The sequence below is a fragment of the Pogoniulus pusillus genome, chromosome 17, assembly GCF_015220805.1.
Source record: "Pogoniulus pusillus isolate bPogPus1 chromosome 17, bPogPus1.pri, whole genome shotgun sequence".
NCBI classification, from domain to species: domain Eukaryota; kingdom Metazoa; phylum Chordata; class Aves; order Piciformes; family Lybiidae; genus Pogoniulus; species Pogoniulus pusillus.
Window position 1 is genome coordinate 15,500,033 of NC_087280.1, and position 17,597 is coordinate 15,517,629.

The following is a 17,597-nucleotide window of genomic DNA, read 5'->3' on the forward strand; positions in this document are numbered from 1 at the left end:
CAGGGAAGTGCTGGAGTCACCGTCCCTGGAGGTGTTCAAGAAAAGCCTGGATGAGGCACTCAGTGCCATGGTCTGGTTGCTTGGACAGGGCTGGGTGCTAGGTTGGACTGGATGAGCTTGGAGGTCTCTTCCAACCTGGTTGCTTCTATGATCCTATGACCTTTCTGATTGGCTCCTTGAAGCTCCGAAAGGCCACCAGAAGGTCCCTCTGGAGCCCTCTCCTCCAGGCTGAACAACCCCAACTCTCTCAGCCTGGCCTCACAGCATTGCTGTGACCTCCTCTGGACTTGACTGAACAATTGAAGAATCATTTTGGTTGGGAAAGAGCAATGAATGTAGCAGCCACACCTTGGGCATTCACCACAATCTGCTCTCACCACCCCTCTCCCTTCTCTTTCGGACTACAAACCTGTGGCACAAACCATTGCTAAGCTCTCCTTGTTGTCCCCTCTGGTCCCTTTCTGGAATGGGTGCAATGAAGATGAGCACATGCGTCCCTGTACCTGGTCCTGGACGCCTGAAGTGACGTGCCCAGTGCCATAGGTAGTAGGTCACTCTACAAGCACCTCCCAAAACAAAAGATGGAGCAGGGGCTCCAGAACCCCAACCCTAACCCATGCTCCATACATTTATAGCATTCACCAATGGGCCCTTCATCCCAACATCACCATGAGGTAATGCTTCAGCTCCTCTAGCTCAGAGCTGGTTTCTCAGCTTCTGCCTGGGCATGAATTGTGGAGTTTGAGGAATCCATGACAAAAAGGATTGTTTGATTGCCATGGTGACAGGGCCCCATGGAGACAAATCTGTAAATAACAGAGGGGAGCAAACACAAGGCTGGCATCACCTCCTTGGCAATTAGGGGCCTGACGCACGCAGCAGAAATAATTATACCCTGCAGCTCCATGCTTAAAGAGCTCCCAAAGGTTATCTAGGAGCACAGGAGCCTGAACCTCATCCTCCAGTCATGGAGAAGGTACTGGATCAAGCTCATGGCCTGATTACCTGTAATTCAGCATTTGTTGCTCCATGTCTTCCATAAAGCTCTTAATCCTGAGGATATGACCTGAGGCTGGGCCAGGATGGGGTCTGGACCACCAAGTGACCCTGCTGGGGATGCTATGGGAGGCTGAAGTGAGGTGTAAGTAGGGATTAGGTATGGATTTTAGAGGATGGAGTCCTACAAATAACCATGGACAGATGCTGTTGTCTACTGAGGTTGCTCCTGAAGCCTATGGAGTTTATACCAGTCTGTGCCCATTGCCCCTTGTCCTGCCACTGGGCACCACTGACAAGTGTCTGGTCCCATCCTTTTGCCCTCCCACTTCAGTTCTTGCTGAGCATTGAGCAGATCCCCTCTGGGGCTGCTCTTCTACAGGCTTACCAGCTTCAGGGCTCTCAGCTTTTCCTCCTCACAGAGATGCTTCAGGCTCCTCAGCATCTTCAGAGCCTCTACTGGACTCTCTCCACTTTTTATCATCCCTTTGGACGTGGCACTTGGTGCCATGGTCTAGCCTTGAGCTCTGTGGTAAAGGGTTGGACTTGATGATCTGTGAGGTCTCTTCCAACCCTGATGATACTGTGAGGTGCTCAGAACTTGACCCAGGCCTCCAGCTTCACCAGGGCAGAGTAGAGAGGGAGAGAACTTCCCACAACCTGCTGGCCACACTCTCCTTCATGCAGCCCAGGAGACCATTGGTCTTCTAGCAACAGAACAAGGGGACACAACCACAAGTTGTGCTGGGAGAGGTCTAGGCTTGCTATTAGGAGGAAGTTCTTCACAGAGAGAGTGATTGGCATTGGAATGGGTTGCCCAGGGAGGTGGTGGAGTTGCCATCCCTGGAGGTGCTCAAGAAAAGATTGGATGAGGCACTTAGTGCCATGGTCTATTTGGTTGGGTAGGAATGGGTGCTAGGTTGGAGTGGCTGAGCTTGGAGGTCTCTTCCAACCTGGTTGATTCTATGTTTCTTGGCCACAAGAGCACATTGCTGGCTCAAGGTCAACCTGTTGTCCACCAGCACTCCCTGTTCCTTCTCCACAGAGCTACTTCCCAGCAGATGAACCCCTAACTCCTAACTGGTTTTGAGAACACCTGGTGCTGTCAGCCAAAATTCCCAAGCAAAACAATGGGTTGCATGGGAGGAACTTGTGATTCCTTCTGTAGCCATGCAGTGTGATGGATCAGGGATCTCCTTGAGCTATCCATGCCCATAAAGTCTCTGGGACTAGGTCTGGTTCTGCAGCAGCACTTGCAGGGACCTGCTCTGGCAGAGGGGTTGGACTCATGATCTCTTTGGGTCCCTTCCAACCCCTGACATCCTATGACCTGTGCCCTCCTCTTGCAGGGAGTATTGCTGGCGAACTCTGCGACGGGCACCACCAGACTGCTCAGCCTTCAGCCTCTCCTTTGACACCTCTGTCTTCATCATCGAGAGCGGCAGGAGGAGGGTGGCTGTGGAGGCAGTGCTGGAGAACCGAGGTGAAAATGCCTACAGCACAGTCCTCAACATCTCCTTCTCCAGGAACCTCCAGTTTGCCAGCTTGATCCCCAAGGTGAGGCTGCCAGAGGAGATCCAAGGCTTTCCGGAGGCACTGCTAATCCCAGATGGATGAGAAAGCTGTGTCCTAAACCAGAGCCCAAAAAAATCTCCATCCCTCATAAATCAGACCTGTTTATGGGCTCAGTCTCTAAGCACTTACAGCCCTCTCAGCTCTTTATTTTGGAAATACCAGAACGTTTGAATTTTAAGAGCCTGGAAGAAGGTCCAAGGCAGATGAAATTGTTTCCTTCTTTATGTTTTTCTGCTCTGAGAGCTTAAAAATACTTTGCTGCACGTGGCCAAGTTCCTGTCAGGGATGAATTTTTGCAGCTGAGATGTAACTCCTGGAAGTATGGGCAGATAACGTGAATGTGGCCACAGCTCAGTGTCGAGCTGATGCTGCTTTACAGGATCTCAGCATGGGATCTCCACAATGGGAGCTGTGGAGATCATCTAGTCCAACCCCCTGCTAGAGCAGGGGCACTCACAGCAGCTTGCTCAGGATCATAATGGTGAGATACTGGAACCTGTCCAGAGAAGGGTGACAAAGCTGGTGAGGGGCCTGGAGCACAGCCCTGTGAGGAGAGGCTGAGGGAGCTGGGGGTGTGCAGCCTGCAGCAGAGGAGGCTCAGAGCAGATCTCATTGCTGTCTACAACTACCTGAAGGGAGGCTGTAGCCAGGTGGGGTTGGTCTCTTCTGCCAGACAACCAGCAACAGAACAAGGGGACACAATCTCAAGTTGTGCTGGGGGAGGTCTAGGCTGGATGTTAGGAGGAAGTTGTTGGCAGAGAGAGTGATTGGCATTGGAATGGGCTGCCCAGGGAGGTGGTGGAGTTGCTGTCCCTGGAGGTGTTCAAGCCAAGCCTGGCTGAGGCACTTAGTGCCATGGTCTGGTTGATTGGCCAGGGCTGGGTGCTAGGTTGGCCTGGCTGAGCTTGGAGGTCTCTTCCAGTCTGGTCAATTCTATGATATTGTCCAGGTGGGTTTGGAAGCTCTCTAGAGAAGGAGACTCCACAACCTCTCTGAGCAGCCTGCTCCAGGCCTCCAGCAGCCTCACAGCAAAGACATTTCACTTTGTGGTCAGATGGGATTTTCTAGGTTCCCATTTGTGCCCCTTATCCTGTCTCTCAGCACCACAGAGATGAGCCCATCAGGCTCCATCCACTCTCACCTCCCCACCACTCACTCACTCTTGCTGTGACTCTCCCCTTTTCCCAGTGAGGTTTGGGAAATATGCTGATGCTGCTGAGAACCCCCCCTCCAACCACCTCCACCATGACATCATTCCTGCCCACAGATCCCATGTTTATTTTTCTATAAGCCATGCCAATGGAAAATCGTGGGGCACCTTGCCCCCAAACTAGGAAAAAATGCCTTTTATTAAGGAGAGATTGCTCCAGATTGAGTGAGGATGAAAAAAAACCCCAGCAGTGTGTGGTCAGAGGAAACCCCAAGCAGCAGTGGCTGTAGGAAATATTTGTAGCTGCTTTTAGAAGCATCACTGATGGGCTCCTGTCCAAATTACCAACTGGAGATGATGGATGTTTGGGTCAGATGTTGTACAGAGACCCAAAGAAAATGTAGCTGTGGCCCAAGGATGTTCATAATGTCAGCAGAGGAGTGGGGCACTGCTGGTGACTGTCAAGACTTTTTGTCTGGATGGTGCTGAGATGTTTCACCTCTTGGGTAGGGCAACAGCTTACAGAGAGACCCTCTTAGAGTCAAGCAAAGAGTCCAAACTGAAATATCACAGAATGGTTTGGGTTGGAAGGGACCTTAAAGATCATTTAGTTTAAATCCCCCTGCCATGGGCAAGGACACCTTCCACTAGCCCAGGCTGCTCATCCAGCCTGGCCTTGAACACTTCTAGGGAGGAGGTCTCCATGACCTTCCTGGGCAACCTGTTCTGGTGTCTCACTACCCTCACAGGAAAGAATTTCTTCCTATCTCCAATCTCAGCCTGGCCTTGAACACTTCTAGGGAGGAGGTCTCCATGACCTTCCTGGGCAACCTGTTCCTCACTGGAAAGAATTTCTTCCTCTCTCCAGTCTCAGTTTCCTCTCTTCCAGCTCAAAGCCACTGCCCCTCATCCTATCACTATAAGCCCCTGAAAAATGTCCCTCCCCAACTCATCACTGTAGACTCAATGATCTTAAAGGTCTTTTCCATCCAAAGCAGCTCTGTGATTCCATGGTCTAGTGATGGGGTTGGACACTTGCATACAATCAGAATGCAACATCTGGTGGTGGAGGCACCGTCCCTGGGGGTCTTCAAGAAAAGACTGGATGAGGCACTTAGTGCCATGGTCTAGTTGATTGGTTAGGGCTGGGTGCTAGGTTGGACTGGATGATCTTGGAGGTCTCTTCCAACCTGGTTGATTCTATGATTCTATGATTCTATGATCTGATTAGTTGCTGTTACATCTGAGCAAGAGAGGAGGCAGAGCAGGGTCAGTGTCCCACCCTACCCCGGGCTGTGTGATGGGCAGGAGCTTCCCCAGCCTGACTAATGAGCTGCAGAGGGGTTCAAGAAACAGGAACTTCATTGTTGAGAGAAGGAAATTAAGTCTCACTGCTTAGCTGGTGGCCACACAGGACAGAATGTCATCTCTTGATGCTTCCCTTGATCACAGGAAAAAATCTTCTTCCCATTTACAGTGCCAAGAAAAACTGAGGTTACTCACTCACCACTGCAGCTGAACTTCCAAAGAGGATTTCTTGCTAGACATGGCCCTCTCCAGGAATGCCCCTGGAAGTTCAGCTGCATGGGAAGGATTCCCAGAGGGTTTGGTTGGTTTGGGTGTTTTATCCAGAAGTTAAGGCCTGTCTTGAGCCCTCAAAGTGTGTTTTGCTGCTTTCACAAAGAGCCAGGTCACAGGGCTTGTACTCAGTGTCATGGACACTTCATGTCCCATTTAGGATGACACAGACATCAACATTGACTGCATGACTGAGGACAAGAACCCCAACAAGAAAGTGTGCAACGTGAGCTACCCATTCTTCCGAGCTAAGGCCAAGGTAAAGCCATTTCCTCCTGCCTAAGGGAGGCTTCACACAGGAGACAGGAGCCCTTTGACCCCAGCATGGTCCAGGGGCCCACATCCCATCCCACCTATCCACTAGAGCAGCCTGCTCTAGTCACAGATGTCCCTGCTGACTGCAAGGAGGATGGACTAGATGACCTTGAAAGGTCCCTTCCAACCCAAACCAGTCTGGGATTCTATCATTCTCTGTCTGCTAATAGGTCCTGGGAGCTCTGCTCTGATGTGCTTCTCTCCTTTCCAGCCTTTGAGAGCACACAGAAAGGGTGGATTTGAAAGATATTGCATTGTAACTGCAAATGGATGAATCAAAGAACCCCAGACTGGTGATCCATTCATGCAGCCACCCATCCCACCCATCTACACACCCATCCACCCACCTTGGGGCTGGCTGGCATTGAACAGGGGTTTGAAAGACCAATATCTGCTTTCTTCCCTCTCTCTCTCCACTGCTGGGGGCTGAAAGTCACACTGGTGGAGCCAGGATGGTTAGGATGCTGTTTGATCTCAGGAGAGCATCAAAATCTAACTCAGCTCCTCCAGGTCCAAGAATCTGATTTCAGTCCTTTGAAGAGATTTAATGTTGGTTTCAAACCACTGAGGGTGACTTGCCCAAGCTCCTTTCTCACAGGGTCTTCAAGCGGTGTGGGATGCAAGAGACCTTTTGAGGTCATTTGGTCCACCCCCCTGCGGTCAGCAGAGGAACCTGCAACGAGAGCAGGTTGTTCAGAGCCCCAACCAACCTGCCTTGGAACGGTTCCAGGACTGGGACTTCCAGGGAATGAGGGAGGCACCCCTACTTGCCTGAGAGATTTGGCTTGCTCTGAACACCCTAGACCTTCCCTCAAGCCTGCCCAAGCCCCCTCAGGCTGGTGGCATCCCCCAACCTACAGCTCACAGTGGTTCCCAGCACTCAGGGGAAGCCCAGAGCCAGTGAGCATCATTTTTCCTACACCATACAACCCTTTCATGAAATGTGTAGCATTAGGGTGTGGAAGGAAGGGCAAAGGCATGCCACTTGGCAGTCACCAGCTCTCCATGTGGAATCTCCCCTGCCCATCCTGCCACCTCTACCAGAAAAGAGGCCAATACGAGCAGGATCTGAGATAAAATCTTTTAAGTTTCCACATCCATCTGAAGCTTTTCCTTGTCAGAAGCTTGATAATGATGGATGAGCTCCAGGCACCTCGCTAGGCTTCCCAGCTCCCAAAAAAATAAGCCCTCTCAGATGCCTGTGGCTGCACCAGGAGCTCAGCAGCCCCAGCTCCCCATGACCTAGAGGGGCTGAGAATGCATCTGCGTGGCATCAGGTAGCCCAGGTCCTGCCAAGACAAAGACAAGCTGGAAATGGAAATTTGGCTGGAGAGCAGCAGGAGCTTTAATATTCTCCTCAGCTGTGCAGTCCCAGACAGTTTGAGGTCATTGCCACAGCTCTTGCAGATGTGACATTTATCACACTTTATTGTTGTTGGCCCCACTCCGGCTGCCTTCCCCCCTGCCAGCCGACCCCGTGCCGCAGATGGGAGCAAGCAGCCTTCTTGCTGCAGTCCCCTGGAGGGTTTCTCTTCCAACTGCTTGATTCTTCAAGCTCAGAGAACACCAAGGGTAAAAAAATAGCTGTGTGAGGGACTGGGAGCAAAGCCTGCCTGTCGCCAGCATGGACATTCCTCTCCTTAGGAAGCTGGGCTTCTGCCTAAAGCCTGGCAGCATCTTCTGGGGGGATAAAGGGGATGGCCTCACCCACCAAGCCCCCACACTGCTCCTCAAGGTTTTGTTTCCCCTCTCTCCCCTAATGTTTTCTCTCATCTCTTTCCAGGTAGCTTTTCGCCTGGATTTTGAGTTCAGCAAGTTGATTTTCCTTCCAGGCATGGAGATCTACCTGATAGCAAACAGGTGAATGCTTGCTTCCTGCCTTGGGCATGGGAGTTGAGTTGAGTTACACAGAATCCTATCGTGGTGAGCATTGGAAGGGACCTCTGGAGGTTGTCCAGGCCAACCCTCCCCTGCTGAAGCAGCATCACTCACAGCAGCTTGCCCTGGACCACAATGGCCAGGGGGATTTGGAAGCTTTCCAGAGGAGGAGACTCCACAACCTCTCTGGGCAGTCTGCTCAAGGGCTCCAGCACCCTCACAACATAGAAGTTTCTCCTCATCTTCAGATAGAACTTCCTAGGTTCCAGTTTGTGTCTTTTGCCCCTTGTCCTGATGCTGGGCACCAGAGAGAAGAGTCTGGCCCCATCCTTTTGCCCTCTACTCTTCAGCTCTTGCTGAGCATTGAGCAGATCCCCTCTGGGGCTGCTCTTCTCCAGGCTCACCAGCCCCAGGGCTCTCAGCCTTTCCTCCTCACAGAGATGCTCCAGGCCCCTCAGCATCTTTGTAGCCTCTCTCTAGTAATTGTCTCTCTCTTGAAATGAGGAGCCCAGATCTGGACTTAGGATTCCAGATATGGCCTCAGTAGGGCAGAGCAGAGTTGGGGGAGAACCTCCCTCAATCTGCTGGCCATGCTCTTCTTCATCCCTGCCAGGAGGTCATTTGCCTTCCTAGCCAGGAGAGCACATTGCTGGTTCATGGACTTCCAAGTCTTTCTCCATGAAGTGGAGGTTTCCTTCTTCCACTGCCAGAGGTGATGTTGGAGGCTTTACTCAGGAAACAACCCTAAGGACCATTGCTATGGGCCATTATGGAGCCCTCACCCTGCAGTCACAACCTAGGCTGATTTTAGTGATTTAGATGTTGCCAGATGTAATTTTCTGTCCGTGTGGAGTCTGCACAGTCACTGCCAGGTTCTATGGTGAGCAGAAAGGGTCTAGACTGCTTCCCACCCACCTTCACAACTTCAAACACTTCCAGGAGAAACATCACTGAAGAGCTTTTCAAGTTTCTCCTTGTTCACTTGCCCTCCACAGGTGAAGTTTTCCATCAGCTGAGTGAAACTTCATCAGAGTATTTCCTATTTTCACCAGTTTTGGTGGCAGGGAGCAGCTGAGGAGCTGCTGGGAGCTGAGGAGTTGGCCTGGGAGCTGTTGCACCCCTTTAGGAACGCTGGGTGTGAAACCTCACTCCAAAAGATCTGCTCTTATGGCCTTGGGTTAATGAGTGCTACAGGACAAAGCTGCATCTCATCACATTTTGGCCCAGAAACAAAAGTTCAGCCCTTTCCTACCTCCCCTCAAAGATACAAAGGCAGCCAGCTCCTTCCTCACACCCCCCCATTTGTCCTGCTGCTGTTTCAGTGACAGTGAGGAGAAGGAGACCACCAAGGAGGATAACTTTGTTCACCTAAATTATCACCTGAAGTACGAAGCTGACCTGCTCTTCACCAGGTGAGTGTTTTGGAAGAGAGTGAAGCTTTGGGGGGTACACAGCTTGCAGGGTGTCCTCACACAATCCCAGTGTGATTTGGTTTGGAAGGAACCTCTAGAGATCGCCCAGACCAACTTCCCTCTGCTAAAGCAGGGGCACCCACAGCAGCTTGCCCAGGATCACAATGGCCAGGTGGGTTTGGAATCTCTCCAGAGAAGGAGACTCAATAATCTCTCTGGGCAGCCTGTTCCCAGGCCCCAACACCCCTCAAATTCAAGAAGCTTCTTCTCCAGTTCAGTTTTTCTACAAGTTTTAAGACTCATCATGGAATCATTGAATGGGTTGGAAGGGACCTTAAAGATCATCTAGAACATGGGGTGCAGGGACACCTCCCACTAGCCTAGTTTGCTCAAAAGCTCATCCAACCTAACCTCAACCACTTCCAGGAAGAATCCTTTGGGAAAACCATGTGCTGGTCCCATGAGAGCTCCATCCCAAGAGAACCCAGTGCAAACTGAGGTTTATTTGAGGGATTGGTTCAGAAAAGGAGCTAAAGGAACCATAGAACCAGAGACATCCATCAAGGAGCAGTGATGCTGCATCTTCAATAGCATTATTGCTATTGACACGTGAATTTTGGTGGGGGCTGGACTCTTCTGCCAGGCAAGCAGCAACAGAACAAGGGGACAGAGTCTCAAGTTGTGCCAGGGGAGGTCTAGGCTGGATGTTGCCAGGAAGTTGTTGGCAGAGAGAGTGATTGGCATTGGAATGGGCTGCCCAGGGAGGTGGTGGAGTCACCATCCCTGGAGGTGTTGAAGCCAAGCCTGGCTGAGGCACTTAGTGCCATAGTCTGGTTGATGGGCCAGGGCTGGATGCTAGGTTGGACTGGAGGAGCTTGGAGGTCTCTTCCAACCTAGTTGCTTCTATGATTTAAATGCATGAATGTTATTAAATAGGTGTGAGGGCAACTTATTTTAAGGAGGGAAAGCACTTTTTGCAGGTTAAAAATGTTCCTGCCATGTGTTAGGAGCCAAGGTCTGGGCTGGTGGCCATCCCATTAAAAATCACCTTGCCAGAAGCTCAGCTGAAGTGTGTGTGAAAGAGTTTGGGCATCAAGAGGAACTCAAGCAAAGAGAGACCTCAGTCCAAGAAAGAGATGAGGATTTATTAACCTGATGAGAAGGGAAAACCCAGAAGCACATTCCCTGGAACACTTCACTCTAATTCTGAGCAGATCTTTTGAGACTTTCAATCATTTTGTGGGTTTTTTCCCCTCTTTTTTTGGAGAGGCTTTGTCCACACTAGAGGCAGTGGAGCACTGAAAATAAAACCACTTTAATACTTAAAATTGATGGAGAGCAGTAAGGGGATTCTCTGTTAAATAAAGATCAGCAGCACCTTTAGGTGAGAAGGGAGAACTTGGAGGAAAAGCAACAGCAGAAAAAAAAATCACCTTGGGGCACTTTGAGTGGGGCAAAAAATGGAAATAATTTGAGGTTTGGGGGCAGTGGGGGTTTGGGTCACCTCATGCTGTGACAATGACAAGCGTGTGTGTGACGCTGCAGGTGCTCCCAGCCAGGCTCTCACAGCAACCATCAGATGGTCTTGGCTGCTTTCACCTCTTTTCCATCTGCAAAACAAGAGAGGTGATTTATCTCCAAAATAGAGATCATAGAATCAGCCAGGTTGGAAGAGATCTCCAAGCTCAGCCAGGCCAACCTAGCACCCAGCCCTGGCCAATCAACCAGACCATGGCACTAAGTGCCTCATCCAGGCTTTGCTTCAACACCTCCAGGGACAGCAACTCCACCACCTCCCTGGGCAGCCCATTCCAATGCCAATCACTCTCTCTGACAACAATTTCTTCCTAACATCCAGCCTGAACCTCCTCTGGCACAACTTGAGACTGTGTCCCCTTGTTCTGTTGTGTTTTCCTGGCAGAAGAGACCAACCCCACCTGGCTACAGTCTCCCTTCAGGTAGTTGCAGACAGCAATGAGGTCTGCCCTGAGCCTCCTCTTCTGCAGGCTGCACACCCCCAGCTCCCTCAGCCTCTCCTCATAGGGTTTGTGTTCCAGGCCCCTCACCAGCTTTGTCGCCCTTCTCTGGACACATTCCAGCACCTCAACATCTCTCTTGAATTGAGGAGCCCAGAACTGGACACAGTACTCAAGGTGTGGCCTGACCAGTGTTGAGTCCAGGGGAAGAATAACCTCCCTTCTCCCACTGGCCACACTGTTCCTGATGCAGGCCAGGATGCCATTGGCTCTCTTGGCCACCTGGGCACACTGCTGCCTCATCTTCAGCCTACTATCAACCAGTACCCCCAGGTCCCTTTCCTCCTGGCTGCTCTCCAGCTACTTTTTCCCCAGCCTGTAGTGCTGCTTGGGGTTGTTGTGACCAAAGTGTAGAACTCTGTGCTCATCCTTGTTAAATCTCATCCCAGTGGCCTCTGCCCACCCATCCAGCCTGGCCAAGTCCCTCTGCAGGGCTCTCCTACCTTCCAACAGATCCACAGCTGCTCCTAGCTTGATGCCATCTGCAAACTTACTGATGCTGGACTCAATGCCCTCATCCAGATCATCAATAAAGATGTTGAACAGGACTGGGCCCAGCACTGATCCTTGGGGAACACCACTAGTGCCAGCTGCCAGCTGGATGTGGCACCATTCACCACCACTCTCTGGGCTCAGCCTTCCAGACAGTTCTTGATCCAGCACAGAGTGAATCTGTCCAAGCCAAAAGCTGCCAGCTTGGCCAGTTCAAACCTTCAACCAAGGTCTTGGATGCCTTTGTTAAATGAAAAAGACCCCAAACCAATATGCTACAAGAAGGGAAAGTACTCCAGCAGCAGACCAGCATGAAAATCACCCATCTTTGGTTGCATGAGGTGGTTGTTTCCATCCAAAATGGGGCCAGACAGGCTGAATGTCCTCACCTTGTAGAATCTATCTGTGAAAGACCTGGGGCTTCCCATCCTGGTTCTGGGATAGCTGGATCTGGGGCTGCTTCACACTCTGTTTGCTCCAAGCCCACTTTGTGACTTGTCCTCCTATGTGATGACAGGATGTCAAGCCTGGACTACTATGAAATCAGGTCCAACAGCTCCCTGGAGAGATATGACAGCATTGGTCCCCCCTTCCATTGCACCTTCAAGGTAAGGAGGGGGTTTTAACTTGGCTGAGGGGCACCTCAAGTGCCATCCTGGAGGTGGGCTGTGCCACGGTCACCCTGCCTGTCTCCTTCCCTTGGGAACATCCCTGCCCTTTGTCCTCACAGCTGCAGAACCTTGGCTTCTTCCCCGTGGAGGAGATGACCATCAAGCTCACCATCCCCGTGGCCACCCGGGCGGGCAACCGCCTCCTGCTCCTGACTGAATTTGTGGTGGACCAGGTAGGAAGAGGCTTTCAGCTCCACTAAGCACATTTTGGGTCCCTTCTGCACCAGGGTGGGAGGGATGGAAAGCTCTCATGGTGGGTCACCCCATCCTTGGGTTTCAGCCCCATTAAGCACATTTTGGGTCCCTTCTGCACCAGGGTGGGAAGGATGGAAAGATCTCACTGTGGGTCACCCCATCCTTGGGTTTCAGCCCCATTAAGCACATTTTGGGTCCCTTCTGCACCAGGGTGGGAAGGATGGAAAGATCTCACTGTGGGTCACCCCATCCTTGGGTTTCAGCCCCATTAAGCACATTTTGGGTCCCTTCTGCACCAGGGTGGGAGGGATGGAAAGATCTCACCGTGGGTCACCCCATCCTTGGGTTTCAGCCCCATTAAGCACATTTTGGGTCCCTTCTGCACCAGGGTGGGAAGGATGGAAAGATCTCACCGTGGGTCACCCCATCCTTCTGCAAACTCTCCCCACCATGCTTACACCTGCATGAATGTTCTTGGCTTGTGTTGCTTCTCCCTTTTGAATTTCCTTGGCTGGAAACATGGAAAATGGAAGCAGCCAAAGGGTTTCTGTCCAAGTATTTCTCCAAGTTAGACCTCCCTCTGGCATGTAATGAATTCTTCAGGGTCTTGAAAGTATCTGCTGTGTCTGGGGTGGAGACTTGAGCAACCAGAGGACTCGGAATGGATCCAAGGGCACCCTGAGTCTCCCACTGCCTCTAGAGCCATGCAGGACTCAACATGGAAAGAGTCCAGCAAAGGGACAATGTGCCTGTGCTGGATTTGGCCTCTAACAGGCTGGGGTTTGCTGGGCAGAGGCACAAACCCATCGATTTAATAAAGTAGGAGGCTGGACTCCTTCTGGGCCAGGACCCTCTTTAGCTGTATGGTGCAGTGGCAACACTGGATGATGGGGCTGGAGGAGGTCCTGGCCCAGAAGGAGTCAGGTGCATCCTACAGTGAACCCACACTCAGCTTCCAGCACTAACAAAGCCCAGAGGGGTGTTGGGACCCTCCAATGGATACTGAGCATGGGAAAGGATGTGGTGAGGTGGCTAAAGTGGTCCATGTCCCCGTGCCCATTGCTTTCTGTCACAGGAGAACACAACCTGCAACATCTGGGGAAACACCACTGACTACAGGAGGACACCTGCTGAGGAGGATCTCTCCCGCACCCCCCACCTGGTACGCACCATCCTGAGCCTCATCTTGGCCCTGAGCTGAGCTCCATTGGTCCAGGAAGTCCCCAGAATAGAGATAGCCATGGGAGAGGATGGGTGGGTGGCTCCTCCACCAGGGTTTGGCCTTTGCTCCTCTCAATGTGTGCCAAAGGAGAAGTCCAGGTGGGTTTTATCCCCTTTCCATGGCAGTGAAGCTCCTCCACCACCAACTTCTCCCCTTGCAGAACCACAGCAACTCGGACGTGGTGTCCATCGACTGCAATGTGAAGCTAGCCCCCAACGAGGAGATGAACTTGCACTTGCATGGCAATCTGTGGATGAAGTCTCTCAAAGCAGTAAGTCTTCCCAAAGCAGCACTCACACTACCTTCTGAAGGACACCAGGCATGTGTAGGGTGCACATCCTGGTCTCCTGGCTAGTGTGGGCACCCAACATCATGCACACCGACTTCATCCTGGGAGATGGGAATCTCAAACAGCCTTTTTTGTCACTGCAGTGTAGCCACACTCCCTGCATTGTCCTCCTCAATGGATGCACCCCACAGCAGCCCTGGCATAGATGCAGAGCTGCTTGGGGGAGCAAAGCCATGGGGAGAACTTGGATAGGTGCTGGGTCCTTTCCCACGCCTGACAATCATTTGGGCTCCACATCATAAGAGGGGCATTGAGGGACTGGAGGATGTCTGGAGAAGGGCAGTGAAGCTGGTGAAGGGTCTAGAACACCAGTCTTGTGAGGAACAGCTAAGGGACCTGAGGTTGTTCAGCCTGGAGAAAAAGGAGGCTGAGGGGAGATCTTCTGTATCCCTACAACTCTCTGCAAGAGGGTTGGAGCCAGGTGGGGGTCAGTCTTTTCTGCCTAGTGACAAGCAATAGGACAAGAGGAAATGGCTTCAAGGTGCCCTGGAGGAAGTTTAGGTTGGACATGAGGAAGAATTTCTTTCCCTTGAGAGTTGTCAAGGCCTATCCCAGGCTGCCCAGGGCAGTGGTGGAGTCCCCATCCCTGGAGGTGTTGTGAAGCCATAAAGATGTAGTGCTGAGGAAGATGGTTCAGTGGTGACCTGGCAGTGCTGGGTTAACGGTGGGGCTGGATGATCTTGATGGCCCTTTCCAACCTAAACAACTCTGTGGCTCTGTGGCATGATGCTCACCTCCAGCTTCTCTTTGTGCAGCTGAAGTTCAAGTCACTGAAGCTCACCACAAATGCCGCTCTCCAGCGACGTTTTGGGAGCCCTTTCATCTTCCGCGAGGAGGACCCCAGCCGTCAGGTGAGCGAACCCCTGGGCAGGACAGCCACACGTGGACAACTCTGGGTATGCTGAGACACTCAGCCACCCCAGTAGGTAAAAAATCCCTGCAGAAGGGCTGGAGTGACCCAGCTCTACAGAGCCTGGAGCATCTTGGTGCACCTGTGGCTGGATCTGAGCAGCTCCAGTCCCAGCGGCGCAAGATTGGGCCAGTTCCTGGTGTAAGGAGTGGTCATCCTGTCCGGCAGCTGCAGAAAAGAGGATGCTCACCATCCCCACATCGTGTCATGCCCTCCAGGCTGCTCTCACCCAGCAGCACATTTGGATGCTCTTTCCTTGCAGATAACATTTGAAATCTCCAAGCCAGAGGAATCACAGATCCCCATCTGGATCATCCTGGGTAGCACCTTAGGAGGTCTCCTGCTCCTGGCCCTGCTTGTCCTTGCACTCTGGAAGGTGAGCAGCCCTTCAACCACACACATCAGTGCCTTGGTGGAGACCCTCATTTAGGGAGAGACATCCAAGCTTCACTTCACAGCCCCACAAGTCCCTTGGGCACCACAACAAGCTTCTCTGACCTCTTCCTGCTTCTGTGCTTTTTAGATTTAGGATTTAAACTTCCCCTGCTTCCATATTCAGGGTCTAAATCTCTTGGCACTCTCTCAGGAAGAGCAGTGAGCAGGACTCATGGTGGGGTTCTTCATCTGTCTCTTTGCACCCTACAGCTTGGATTCTTTAAGAGCGGGAGCCGCCGGCGAGCAGCCGAACGGGAGCAAAGTGCCCATGGGCTGGAGTGATGCTGCTGGGGCCACCGGGTCCCCCCCATCCCCAGGTCCCCTCTCTGCCCCTCGCTGGTGACGGAGCAGAGGTTGACCTCAATGCCATGGGTGAGCTGGGATTGCATGGAGTGGAGCCTACACCCTTTATGCAAAATCACCTCGATAGGTTTAACTCCTTCCCCACCCCCAAGAAAATCAACTCTACTCATACCAAAGACTCCAAACCTACTCATGGTCTCTGGGCCACACCCAGAGGAGCTTCAAACTGGGTTTGCAAGGAGGTGGCAGTGATGCAAGGATGGCAGGGCCACCGAAGCAGCATGCCCCATACACTGGGGCTGCAAGAACCAGTAAAAAGTAAAAACCTTTAAAAAAAGAGGGTTGTAGCAACCCCCCCTCCCTGGGCTTTGCTGGTCATGGCTCTCAAACTGCCTTAGGTTCGTTTACCAGAGCAACTGGATGGAGATCATAGAATCACAGACATGTTGGGTTTGGTTGGAAGAGATCTCTGAGGTCATTGAGTCCATTCATTGCCTTGAGTCAACCTGGTCTAGTGGGAAGTATCCCTGCAGGTGACATTGGGCAGGGGGGGTGTTGGAATTAGGTGATCTTTAAGATCCCTTCCAACCCAACCCATTCCATGATTCTACAAATCAGCCTAAGACCACCATGGCCATTAAACCATGTCCCAAAGTGTCATGTCCACACATTTCTTGAAGAGCTCCAGGGACCTTCTTAATGCACTGAAATAGCAAACGAAAGCACCTTAAATGCAAACCTCCAGCTTCCAGCTGTACATACTTGTTCTAAATCCATTCACTTGTTGAACTAAAGGAGAACACACACCAAAAAAGAGAAAAGAAGCAAAAAAAAAAAAAAAGCAGCCCAAACTTAAAGTCACCCAAACTAATAAATTTCACCCCTACTTTGAAGTGTTTCCTACAAACAAGAGCAGTTGGGAGGAGCTGGTGGCCAGCAAGGGGCCGTGGGTTGTGTATAAGAGATGTACATAGAGCAAACCCTGCCGGTGGGTGCTGGTTTTTTTTTTGGACAAACAAAGGAGAGGGGGGAAAAAAAAAAACACACCACAAAACCAAAGAGAAGTCTTTTCTTATTTGCATTATCAAAGTTATTTATGCTAACAATGAAATTTTATGGAGGCAAAGGAAGTCGTCTGCCCGCCGCGGGTGTACTGAAGTCTGGTAAATAATGTGCTAGGATGTTTTGGGGGGTTTGGGTTGGTTTTTGGTTGTGGGTTTTTTTAAGGATTAAAAAGTATTTTACAAAGGAATGGGCTCTGCTTCTTGGTTGTGCTAGTGTAAAGCTGGGGGATGGATGGGGATAGGGATGGGGAGGCACTCGCACCTCTCTCAGATGTAGCTGAGAACTTTCAGGTCATTGAATCCAACTGTTCTCTGACTCTGCTGAGGTTGGTGTTAAACACAGCACCACATCTCTGCCTCTTTCAAACACCTCCAGGGATGGGGATTCAGTCACCTCTCTGGGCAGCCTGTTCCAAGGCTTGCATAGAATCAAGCAGGTTGGAAGAGCTCTCCAAGCTCAGCCAGTCCAACCTAGCACCCAGCCCTGGCCAATGAAGCAGACCATGGCACTAAGTGCCTCAGCCAGGCTTTGCTTCAACACCTGCAGGGCAGTCCATTCCAAGAACCCTTTAAGTCAGGAAGTTTGCTCTTTAAGACAGAGTTCAACCATCACCCCAGCACTGAACCATGACCCTCAGCATCACATCTACACAGCTTTAAAGCACCTCCAGGGATGGGGACTCTGCAGCTGCCCTGAGTGGGCTGGGGCAGGCCTTGACAACCCTTGTCATGAAGAAATTGTTCCTCATGTGCAATTTAAACCTCCCAAGGCAACTTGAGGCCACTTCCTCTTATCCTATCACTTGTTCCCTGGGAGCAGAGACCAACCCCCACCTGATGCCAAGCTCCTTCCAGGCAGTTGGAGAGACACAGAAGGTTTCCCCTTCTGTCTCCTTTGCTCCAGACTCTACAATGCCAGGTGCCTCAGCTATTCCTCACCAGACCTTCACCAGCTCCCTTCTCTGGAGCCCTCCAGCACCTCAATGCCTTTCTTAGGGGAAGTGCCACAAAACAGA

The 17,597-nt window shown here is 51.5% G+C and overlaps 1 protein-coding gene across 1 annotated transcript in view; it reads left to right on the forward strand.

Annotated features, from left to right (window-relative positions):
* ITGA11 (integrin subunit alpha 11) overlaps window positions 1-16,337 on the forward strand; it is a 72,117-nt gene extending 55,780 nt beyond the window's left edge. The window contains 13 exon segments of the mRNA XM_064157874.1: window positions 433-498; window positions 501-550; window positions 2,346-2,553; window positions 5,460-5,558; window positions 7,398-7,474; window positions 8,815-8,904; window positions 11,950-12,040; window positions 12,163-12,276; window positions 13,374-13,460; window positions 13,681-13,791; window positions 14,625-14,720; window positions 15,042-15,155; window positions 15,425-16,337. Of these exon segments, the coding sequence (XP_064013944.1) occupies window positions 433-498; window positions 501-550; window positions 2,346-2,553; window positions 5,460-5,558; window positions 7,398-7,474; window positions 8,815-8,904; window positions 11,950-12,040; window positions 12,163-12,276; window positions 13,374-13,460; window positions 13,681-13,791; window positions 14,625-14,720; window positions 15,042-15,155; window positions 15,425-15,496 (1,275 nt within the window). The 3' untranslated portion in view covers window positions 15,497-16,337.
* Window positions 16,338-17,597: the final 1,260 nt, after the last annotated feature.